This window comes from Nanorana parkeri, unplaced genomic scaffold (genome assembly GCF_000935625.1).
Source record: "Nanorana parkeri isolate BGI_ZX_2015 unplaced genomic scaffold, ASM93562v1 scaffold133, whole genome shotgun sequence".
Taxonomy (NCBI): Eukaryota; Metazoa; Chordata; class Amphibia; order Anura; family Dicroglossidae; genus Nanorana; species Nanorana parkeri.
Window position 1 is genome coordinate 100,461 of NW_017306401.1, and position 12,547 is coordinate 113,007.

The following is a 12,547-nucleotide window of genomic DNA, read 5'->3' on the forward strand; positions in this document are numbered from 1 at the left end:
ATTAATGTATGTCTGAAAGCAGCTGCCTGTACAGAATGTCAGGACCTTGTATACAGTTTCCCCTTTCAAAAATCCACTATTTGGCAGGGATCAAAAAAAAAATTTCAGAATAAAAAGTAAGAACATACATACATACATTTTTAGGCTACTAGGCTATGTCGTGTAGCTCACTTCTTTTTCCGCTACCTTTGATTTCTGCTTGGAGGTACGAATCTAAAATGTGCAGTCAATGTTCAGCCTAGTTCTTTATTTCTAAGTGCCATTATGACCTGTGAAGAATACCCTTTAAAGAAACTTAGTGAAGATAATTTAATCATGTGGTTTCACCTGATCCGGTACCTTTCTCCACAGAAACTTCAATCGCCTTTATTTAAACCAAACTTCCGTAGGTTCTGCAAGTGTCAGTTTATAGAACTTCAGAAGAAATTAAGTGTTAAAAAGGCATCAGTTATTTCAGTATATATTCTGAGACTTTCAAATATGGTATTTTTGTCTTTAATTTCAATGTTACATAATGCAGTAGAGCCTCACATGGGCCGGAATTTAGGGACACTGCTTTCAATTACTTTTTTGTTTAGTTTGCACTGTGTTTGTCCACAGTTGGTATCAATATCTACACCAACTTGGTAACAGTTCAAGAGAACTTGTCGCACTTCCAATTCTCTTGCTTTTCTCCGATTCCATCAAATGAATCTGCCACCATTATTGTCAGCAGTCCTGACATCGCTCTAACTTCAAAGGAGCTTTAGAAACAAATCACCTGGTTTCACAGTGTCCAATGCATGTACAAGCTTTTAGCCTTGCTCCTCTTGGCTCTGTATCCTTCCACCAAATGGCACTAACTCATAGTGAGCACACCACAGTACTTCTGTGGCAAAAGTTAGGGTAGGTTGGAAATAGATACACTTGTACGTTAACCCATAGAAAAACAAAGGAACCGTGAACAGAGAAAAGTGACTTTTTTTTTACATTTGACTCACAAGCCAAGAACATACAGATTCAAAGTCCTCAGAAGAAATTTAAAAAAAATCAAACTTCTACAAGTTCATTCCAGGCATCAAACCCAGAGGTTTTAGCAGTAGTTCTTAAACTCACACATCAGCTTACTATGATTTTCTTAGATTTTACAATAAAATACATTCTCAAAACCTGTCCAATGACACAGTTTGTGCAATACCATACATAGAATTACACTTGGCCTGGATCCATTGTACACAAAAGAGACCTTCGTGAGTGTGTAATTGAGTGGTTTATGTTAAAGCCTAATGCACGTGACACACTGCACGCAAAGCCTTGGACCCAATGTAGTCAACAATTGTGGTTTAAGCGCTGCTTGTAGTTGCTGTCTGCAGATGGACCTGCCTGCTGTAATGTAATAAAACATTGAAAAGCTGCACTGTAACCACTGCTCCTCCCTACTGTAATCAAAGGATTGGAGACATTGGTCATCCAATTTGCTCATTTTAATTATGAAAAAATTTTTGTTTAAATTCCCTCAAAGCTTTATTCCATGAATCAACTAAATTTACTGCAGTCATGTCATTTTGCCAATTTGCATTTTAAATGTCAAAGTCAATGCTCACAGATAATCACAAGTTCATGGCACATACAAATATTACGAACAGCGCTCTCGGATTGGCCCAAGGGAATAGGGTACTGTAGTTCTACCTCGCCTGCAGCCCTAAGAGACAGGAGGAGTGCCTGCACTTGTGAAACAAAAAACAAACGTGAGGGCGCGAGGCTAGGGGGACTATGAAACTGGTAGTAACACAGTGGAGAAAGTAAGAGGAAATTGTTCACTTACTTTAAGTGGGTCTCGGGACCAGATGGATGTGACAGTGTGTCACATCCATCTGGTCCCGAGGCCCACTTAAAGTAAGTGAACCATACGCAAAGCCTTGGACCCAATGTAGTCAACAATTGTGGTTTAAGCGCTGCTTGTAGTTGCTGTCTGCAGATGGACCTGCCTGCTGTAATGTAATAAAACATTGAAAAGCTGCACTGTAACCACTGCTCCTCCCTACTGTAATCAAAGGATTGGAGACATTGGTCATCCAATTTGCTCATTTTAATTATGAAAAAATTTTTGTTTAAATTCCCTCAAAGCTTTATTCCATGAATCAACTAAATTTACTGCAGTCATGTCATTTTGCCAATTTGCATTTTAAATGTCAAAGTCAATGCTCACAGATAATCACAAGTTCATGGCACATACAAATATTACGAACAGCGCTCTCGGATTGGCCCAAGGGAATAGGGTACTGTAGTTCTACCTCGCCTGCAGCCCTAAGAGACAGGAGGAGTGCCTGCACTTGTGAAACAAAAAACAAACGTGAGGGCGCGAGGCTAGGGGGACTATGAAACTGGTAGTAACACAGTGGAGAAAGTAAGAGGAAATTGTTCACTTACTTTAAGTGGGTCTCGGGACCAGATGGATGTGACAGTGTGTCACATCCATCTGGTCCCGAGGCCCACTTAAAGTAAGTGAACCATTTCCTCTTACTTTCTCCACTGTGTTACTACCAGTTTCATAGATAATCACAAGTTGTCACTTTTGATGTGGTGATATAACTATTATTCACTAATGGAAGTTTTCAATTTATAAATAGCTTTTTCCATCAAGTAGGTTGTAGCAGACCTTGATAATATTTGCATTAGTGAACTTATCATTTTGAAAATAAAATGTCTGCTGGTTTTTGGTATGAATTATAATACTGAATGCAGCTTAGTGAACTGGGTGAACTCTAAAACTTTTCCAGTGCAATGTGATGTCTTGGCAGAAAAGGTGGGGAGATGCTACACAATAGGTAAGTAAGCTTGAAATCCCTAGACACTGATAATCCTTGTTTATGGACTGGATTTACTGGCAATGAGGCATTGTTACAGTAACATGCCATTAGAAAGTTGACAATTGTAAAAATGTATTAGGGTATGAGAGGTCAAGGAGGAGATCCATGCACAAAGCAATTTTTCTTGATGTCAACTTCAGTGGCATTGTCTACATGGAGAGAAAACAGTATTTACTCTTTTTTTTTTTTTTCTTTACATAAAGTCCATCCTCAGTCCACCATAAATGTGTGTGAAAATGACAACTGTTTGCAGATAAGATCTGAACATTTATATTATATATGTCTATAAAACAACTGCTTTATTGAATCTGATTCCTTAAATATGTCATATTGAGCTGGCCACACACAGGACACATATCTGTCGGAGAATGCTTAAATACATCTGCCCATACTAAATTGCAGTAGAATCTGCTACTTCCTTCCCTTTTCTCAAGCTGGCAAAGCTCTGACATTTGTTCCTACAAATGGCCAATCTACACTATATTACCAAAAGTATTGGGATGCCTACCTTTACACGCACATGAACTTTGGAATCCCAATCTTAGTCCGTAGGGTTCAATATTAAGTTGGCCCACCCTTTGCCGCTATAACAGCTTCAGCTCTTCTGGGAAGGCGTCCACAAGGTTTAGTAGTGTGTCTATGGGAATGTTTGACCATTCTTCCAAAAGGGGAAGAGCATTTGTGAGGTCAGGTACTGATGTTGGATGAGAAGGTCTGGCTTGCAGTCTCTGCTCTAATTCATCCCAAAGGTGTTCTATCGGGTTGAGGTCAGGACTCTGTGCAGGCCAATCAAGTTCCCCCACCCCAAACTCGCTCATCCATGTCTTTATGGACCTTGCTTTGTGCACTGATGCGCAGTCATGTTGGAACAGGAAGGGACCATCCCCAAACTGTTCCCACAAAGTTGGGAGCATGAAATTGTCCAAAATGCCTTGATATGCTGATGCCTTAAGAGTTCCCTTCACTGGGACTAAGGGGCCAAGCCCAACCCCACACCATAACCCCCCCTCCACCAAACTTTACATTTGGCACAATGCAGTCAAGCAAGTACCGTTCTCCTCGCAACCGCCAAACCCAGACACGTCCATTGAATTGCCAGACAGAGAAGCATGATTCGTCACTCCTGAGAACACGTCCACTTCTCTAGAGTTCAGTGATAGTGTGCTTTACACCAATGCATCCGATGTTTTGCATTGCACTTGGTGATGTAAGGCTTGGGTGCAGCTGCTCGGCCATTGAAACATATTCCATGAAGCTCTCTACGAACTGTTGTTGTGCCAATCTGAAGTCCACATGAAGTTTGGAGGTCTGTAGATATTGACTCTGCAGACAGTTGGCGACTGCTGTGCACTGTGCGCGTCAGCATGCGCTGACCCTGCTCTGTCATTTTACATGGCCTACCACTTTGTGGCTGGGTTACTGTTGCTTCCACTTTGTTATAATACCACTAACAGTTGACCGTGGAATATTTAGTAGCAAGGAAATTTCACGGAACACCTGAATTTAATGATTTGGAGGGGTGTCCCAATACTTTTGGCAATATAGTGTACATCTTGTTGTTGAATGAGCTGTTGGGGTCTTTTATGGGCGGCCATAGATGTAAATAAATAAACCTTTCATGAAAACAACCTTAGGGAACAGCATATTAACTCATATTTGTATGAGATATTTGCAGGTTTGCTGAGAAGTATAGGCATAATCATAGACTAAAACACTTTGGTAAATATGCTTTGCCTATGTCACACACGATAAAGACACTAAGGGCCAGTCTCTACATACTTATTTTAGCTTCAAATGGGTTTTGTAACCATTCAGGCCTATGGGAATGCCAAAACTTGCTTGAAGCAAGTAAAATACATGTCAGGTCATGAATTCTGAGTAAGCTCAGAAGGGTCTCAAACTGATGTCATACTGATCAACACAAGCCCAAAGCCTGTCGACATAGGCCCTAAGGCTGTTCTTAGTTGGAAGTGTAGAGCAACATCTTTATTGATTTACATGGCATACTAATTGCAAAAACAATAACAAACATGCTGATAACTTGCAGTTGCTAAGAAATCCTGTCCCAGCCACATGAACTGTGGGCACCGAACATAACATGGCTTTAAGGCCTATCCTAACCATACATTCAGGAAACACATCCAATTAATCAAGGCCCACTGAACGCATCAACTAGATGCCATTTTTTTTTTACTGCCAAGGTAAACCCCTGTCAATAAAGCTGTGATAATAGCAATAAGGGGTGGGAAGATCTTTATAAGGCTACAACCCATCAGTCTTCTGCCTGTAGCTTTAGGTAAGTATGACCTCTTTATTAATCTACAATTAGCTACCCACTTCCCACCACACCCCCTTTAAGGCTTTCATTGTTATCTTCCTTCGATAATTTTTGGACCATGTGCCAGGAAAATTCTTAAACTTTATGCAATGCCCCCAAAGGTCAAGAACCTCTTTCATTAAGGCCCATTCTAAGGTATGGGAAAGTTGTAGTTCAAAGGTACGGCAGTAGGTTACAGGCTAACTTAGGTTATATTACCAATTTTTATTATCATCATAGGACATCCACAGATACCCCCTTTGCCTTCTGCCATCTCCATAGTCATAAGCATGCATGGTTGTAAAACTTGAATCTAAAAGTTGATTTGGATCTCAGATTCCTTGCATCCAACCATCCTTTTGAACTGTATGCATAGCTAAGTGTTTAATTTTCTTTGGTAGGAAATAACAGAAGTTGGCAAGTGGTTAGTATAAAAGTATTTTTTAAAATCATTTTCTTATTTGCATTTTCGTTTTGTGTCTAGTTGGCACCTTCCTAGATTTTGGATAGTTTACAGTGGCATCACAAAGTTGTCAAACATCACTACAGCTACAACCAAGTCTGAGATTGAGCAAATCATAATTCATCCAAATTATATTGGTGCAGAAAATGGCAGTGATTTAGCACTGCTAAAGCTAAACACACCTATAACATACAGTGGTAAGCATTTTAGTTAGATAATAGGACTTTAATTCAACGTGACACTAAACTAGCAAAGCTGTACCTTATTTGTGTATCACTCAGCTGTAGATCCTCAAATCATCTCTGAATTTGTGAAGACACTGTCCTTCCTTCTGGAGGGTGGCCACTTTTGTTCCACATGGTCCCTGTGTGTGTTGTAAAATAGCCACCACTCCAAGCTTGCTCCCGTGATGGACTACAATCTCGCCTTTAGTTAGCTAATTTGTATTGAGATTGTAGTCTATCATGGGAGCATGTGATGCATAAATAAGAAATTGTGAAAAACAATATTGTGCCGAGCTAATAATCATACACATCTAATTCCTTGAAACATATATAAATGAGTCGCATATATGAGCCTTCAAACTAATGAGGCATAAAAAATATCTACACACAAACAAAAAAGCAATATAGACAAAAAAAGTCCCAGGAAAAAACAAAAGCAAACAATGGTGATTGTGTCAGAAAATTCCGCAGATGATTCAAAGCCACTCTGCATAAATAAGGTACATTTTTGTTAAGGTTTTTGAATGCATTTTTAAAGTAAGATTTAATTCCTCAGTTTAGTGTCACTTTAAGTAATAAAAAAAAATCTATTAGTGAAATAAATGAACTTTTGCACGATATTCTAATTATTCGAGTTTCACTTGTATATATGTATTTATTATATTTATTTATTTATTTATATTGTGCTGAGTGCTTTAAGGATGCAGTCCACTTGCAATATCTTCTTTTAAAGGGCTTGGTAGCCCACTTTTATTCCAATTAAAGTTCACACATCCACATCAGATACCCTTGCAGGGGTTGTTCAGCACTGCATCCATGCACTGCTTGCAAAACTACACAAGTATAGCCTCCTGGCTTCCACTCTTAACTCTAACATTTCTGACCCACCGGTCCTCTCTGTAGTGGTGTCCCACACTTGTATTGGCGGCCCCTCAAGCTATTGGCTCCCGCAGTCTCACCAGTTCTCTCAGCCTCCCTGACTGTCTTCATGTGCCCACAGCACGCACACACCACCTGACTCCACTTTGACTTCTGGGGGAAGTCCTCCTGACTTCTGAACACCATCTGTTCCTATTTGCCAGCAAAACTAATCCCCCTAGTCAGCCCCATTTTCATAAGGGTTGGGCACACCTGTACAACCAAGTGCTGATTACTACCAAAACATGGACCCAGGACTGGAGCTTTCTTCCCTCCTGAATCACTTTGAAAACTCCCGGTTTCAAACTGATTGTTAATGCAGTGCAACTGCTTTTTTAATACAAAGATGTACAGTATAGAATACAAAAACATAGCATGATTTGGGACAAGCAGGTCCCCTTTCTCAAGGTGATTAAAGGGCCTTGTGGACTAAGTACATATAGGAGTGTGCACCAGGGGTGGGAAACCTCCTGTCCTCCAGCTGAGGTAAAACTACAAATCCCACGAGGCATTGCAAGATTCTCACTGCCACAGGCATGACTCTCAGAGACAGATGCAACATGGGATTTGTAGTTTTTCCACAGCTGGACAAATGGCTCTGGCGACGAAATGTAATTCCACAATACACTAACAGAATTATATGTCAAACAGGGAGCAGTGATATTTAATTCTTTAATACTGAGACTTAGGGCCATCTGCTGGACTTAGGGCCATCTTATAGCTGCTCCATTTTAAACTGACTATGACTACATAAAAGCATATTATAATTTTTTTCTGCTGTCAATGAATTTTAGACTATCAACAAGCCATCTGCCTTCCACCACGTCAAGACTTCATAACTTCTAGCAAGTGCTGGACAACAGGATGGGGATACACAGAAGAGTCTGGTATTTACAATTTTAACATCTCTTTCTGTAGTTATAACATCCAGGGATACATAAAGCAAACCCGTGGCCAGGTTATGGACATTCAAGTATTTACATATTATTAATATTAAATATTTTTATTGTATTATTATTACATATTATTAACTAGCTGTAAATGTGATTTTAACAAACCCTACATTACATCTGTAGCTGCAGGCACTGAGGAGCAATTCATCCACAAGTTTCACAGCAGAAAACACTGAAGTAATTTTAATCATTCTGCCACAGCAGCTTAGCTCCCCCTGCGTATCCTCCTAAAACACCTAATTTGTGTTCATGTTAGACCATAGAACAGGGATAGCCAAACTCCGGCCCTCCAGCTGTGGTGAAACTACAAATCCCATGATGCATCTCTCTCTGGGAGTCATGTCTGTGAGAATCTTGCAATGCCTCATGTGATTTGTAGTTCCACCACAGCTGGAGGACCAGAGTTTGGCTACCCCTGCCATAGAAGGATAACAGGCTGCCAAGTCACTGTTGCTAGGGAGAGGCAGGGTAGCTGAACTGCCTGAGAGAATGACTGGGACAACTTCAGTGCTCCTTCTGCAAATGTGGGGATGGCTTAATCCATAGTGCCTTTAGCTGCAGAAGTCAGTAAAGACTTGTTTTAAACCTCCTGTTCTGCTTGTTAAAGTGAAAGTAAACTCTAACAATTAACTTTTCCTATTTGCTCCTTTTTGGTCGGTTAAATATACCATTGAAAGTGTTTTGTTATATCTGTTTGATAAGTGCAGAAAAAGACCCGTTGTTCCTGACAAAAATCCAATGAGCCAATAACTTCCTGTACACTCTGCCTCTCTCTTGGTTCTCTCTATAAACCTCTATGTTATAGAGATAAGGATTTGGGGAGGTATTCCGTAGCATTAACAAAACTCCTGTCCTAAGGTGACAATGCTGCTCCTCCATAGATTCCGTGCAGGAAATATATTACATACTAGTCAGGATCGCCAGGTAAAAATAAAGGGACAAAAGTCTAAAAAAGAAAACGAATGCAGCCATCACATCTAAGGACTGGTAAGCTGCAATATATGACATATTTGTTCTTGTGTTTAGATATACTTTACGAATATTTAAACAATTTAATGCCCATAGTCCTGCCAAAAGTTCACTTTAAAGGAAACCTGTCAACAACCTAGACAATTCACAATAGGATTATAATAAAAAAATTCACAAACAAAGCTCAACTTTAGTAAAACTGAAAGTAAAAATGATCAGTAGATTCATAGATATAGACATCCCCTTTTCCTATAAAAGGTAAGTGTGGCCCCACTCCCATCTGAGATTGTTGATGCAGGGAATATCCGATTGCTTTATGGGATCAGGAAGGATTTTTTTCCCCTGTTGGAGCAAATTGAACCATGCTTTATAGGGTTTTTTTTGCCTTCCTCTGGATAAACAGTGGGTAATTGTGGGCATAGCGTTGCTTTTTATGCTTTTCCTCTTTTTTTTTCTTCATATCTCTATAGGTTGAACTCGATGGACATGTGTCTTTTTTCAACCTGACTAACTATGTAACTATGTAACTATCTGCTCTTAAGTCTTCTTGTTGGTGCCTTAATGTAGTAGCACCAAACTGACCATTAGGGAGGCTCTGCTGGGGATAAACAGTGGGGTCAAATGTGGTTTTCTGTGTGAGTGACCTCTGCTTGTGTCATGCTACAGAGGCTAAAGAACTTTGCAATAGATGTAAGTGATTTTGGCACAGGCACATTAGCCAGTCAGTGAAATCAGACTGCTTACCTTTCACTCCCACCCTCCCCCCACCATTAGAAGAGTGCCAAAAAAAAGTGAGGAGGTACCAGCAACATGTTCCAGGGTCAACCGCACTGTCTGTGACAGAGGGGGCCCAGCAGTGTGGCTTACAGCAGTGACATTGGCCACCAGCATTGTGAGTACATACCCATTTCTGGCTGGCAAGTGATGGCCTACTTACTCCACATCAGTATGTAGCTGCATCCCATCTTTGGTTAGGAAACATTCGTGCATTTATCCATTCATATTCAATTGTCTTTTGTAATTGTATATGTGCATTTATAACATTATTTATCAAGTGTTTTTCCAAATAATGTTTAGGCACTACTGCAGATGTGCTTCAGAAAGCAGAGGTGCCACTAAAGTCAAGTATGGAATGTCAAAGTAGCTATCCACACGTGAAGCTAAATGACAAGGTTATTTGTGCAGGATACAAAGAGGGCAAAATTGACTCATGTAAGGTGAGTTAATGATTTGGACAAAAAATATCTTGCTATTTGTACAGGTACAATTTAAAAGCATTAATGAGACCTTGTCATTACAATTAAAAAACAAAACTGCTGTAGGTATAAAGTGTAGGCACCTAGAAGTCACCTTTTTGGTCATAGCTGAATCAAGGCTGGCTCTGACAAGCAACGCTTTAACATTTCTGGGTACTGTATGAGCTTGCCATTAAACCCTGCCCCACATCAGCCACATCCAAACAACGGTTGTCCTATCGCCACTCTCTCCTCCTGCCCAGTCATCACATGCAGCAAATTAGTCCAACTGTCAGACAGAGATCACTCTGCTTGACAGTAGTGCAATGTCATTCTAGTGATCACCTATTCTAGTGAGGGTCACTCCTCTGCTACTCTGCAAGGAGCCCTGTTCCACTCTGCATGTGTTGGGCAGCCATGAGGGAGGACTATACATGAGCTTCAAATCTGCTCCTACCTTGTCTTGGCTCTGATAACAATGTATTGCTAATTGACTCTGTTAGTTACATTACTCACAAAAACTGCAACCCTTTGTACAGTAGAGGACTGGATGTCAGTAGACGGTGAGTAGTAAAGGTAAATGGTGCAATGCTGCATGGACCCAATTTGTTGGTTACGTGTCCCTGTGCACCTCACCATTAGGACTTACATCCAACCACAGTGTGTTTTATGGAGGAAAAATGATTCATAAAACTACTGTACATGGGTACATCATAGGTGTTGCACTGAAGTTAGCTAGAACCTGGCAGTGGAGAGACTGGGGCTTATGACCACTGGATATTTGCTATGGAGGTCATTTCTGTTTACCCCTTCGACTCACCTCTACCTGACCTCCTCAAATTATTATAATTTTTTTAAATAACACTGGAGTCCCTCTATAACATTCAATAAATAGTAATACATAATACTATTAATGAATAGTAACATTAGCAATCATTTTTTGGGAAAGTTTTGTTAACCTTAGCCTAGATATACATGTTCATATATTTATCCAAAGACACTGTGGGGGGAATGCATGAAAACTGGAGCAGACAAAATCTGAAGCAGCTTTGCATGGCAACCAAACAGATCCTCTCTTCAGTTTGTTCATTTAAGATTTGAAAATGAAAGAGAGAGGCTGATTGGTTGCCATGCACAGCTGCTCTAGATTTTGTCTGCTAAAGATTTGATAAATTCCCTTCTGTGAGCTCTACTATATTTTTTTAATTACATATTTAGTGTAACAATACTAATATTTGGGGCTTAATTCTCAATTTTTTTAAGTTGTAATTTTCTTTCAGCATGAAAATTACACTTCAGATTTTTGTTACTCATAAACATCTTTTTTTGGTAATTTCCTGGGCCTGAGACTACAAGATTAATACTAGTGATGTAATAACACATCACACATTCCTATCATGTGCATAGGTAAAAGACCAACCTCTGATTAACAGCTGCAAATTTAGCAATTCTAGCATCAAATTTGCTTGCTTTGTTGTGTTGCCTCCACCAAATATACTAGTTATCTGACTTTCTTGGCTTTAACATTCCTTGAACAAACATACAAGCAAGGAATTTTTGAGTGAAGTCATACTCCTAATCTGCACACCCATTCCATGTCAGTGACTTAAAATGTACTGGAGCCATTGGATTACTATGACAGCAAAGGGAATGGAATTTTTAATGGGTCACCAAGACAGTTTTCAGATTTCTCATAACAGGTTCTTCTGAATATTTTTGAGCCTCTTTTAAAAGTCATAGCACCCATTTAGTTTTGAGGAAGTACCAATGGGTTAATTCATGTGCTATATCCCTCAGAGCTTTCAAAGATCAAATTTGCAGTCGGTAGTGACACCATCATTGGGCTTTGTAATGACCATAGAAATAGGGTAGGGACATTCTGGTAGAAATATGTTGTCACTGAAGTCATGAGAGATAGAATTTATCCAGGATGTGGTTCAACTTACCAAAAACTACAACCCTTGAATTTTGATTGTAGGCGAGACTTGCCTTGAAACTCTTAAGCATTCTTGTGCATTCATATTTTTTGTATATGATATAGAATATTACATACATAATTGTGTGCATGATTTTTTTTCAGGGGGACTCTGGTGGACCACTAACATGTGACGTTGACAAGACTTGGTATTTAACTGGTATTACCAGCTGGGGAGAAGGATGTGCCCAGCCAGACAAGCCAGGTGTTTACACAAGGGTCACAGAGTATATTGACTGGATTGTAGAACAGACAAGCATGTAAGCAGATTATTTTACATTATTATCCCCCTCCCCCCATTCACTTAATTCTATATAGTTTTCACATGATGGGTCACTGGGGTCAGTAATTAAATATATACTCATTTTAAGCTGTACTTCCAAACCTTTCATTACAAAACTGGCTATACTATCCTCCTGTGCTAAAACTGTATCTGTTTTTGCTGTGGTATGAACCCATGTAATAAAGGAGTTGCTCTGAAATCAAATTTTAAAACGTATCATAGCGTTTTCAGCAAATACCCCCTATAATTACAGTAATATAGCTGCCTAGCCAAAACGTTTTGGATTGAATATGTAAGGATTATTTCTTCCAAGACTTTTTAGCCAGCAGATACATTTTGCTTGAAACTCAAAGCAATCGGC

General features: G+C 39.6%; 1 protein-coding gene across 1 annotated transcript in view; it reads left to right on the plus strand.

Moving 5' to 3' along the window:
• Window positions 1–12,547, plus strand: part of LOC108784940 (plasma kallikrein-like) — a 41,842-nt gene that overhangs the window by 27,882 nt on the left and 1,413 nt on the right. Inside the window, exons 11-14 of the mRNA XM_018553892.1 lie at window positions 5,651–5,826; window positions 7,566–7,658; window positions 9,771–9,910; window positions 12,009–12,163. Coding sequence (XP_018409394.1) covers window positions 5,651–5,826; window positions 7,566–7,658; window positions 9,771–9,910; window positions 12,009–12,163 — 564 coding nt within the window. The remainder of the gene's footprint in view (window positions 1–5,650; window positions 5,827–7,565; window positions 7,659–9,770; window positions 9,911–12,008; window positions 12,164–12,547) is intronic.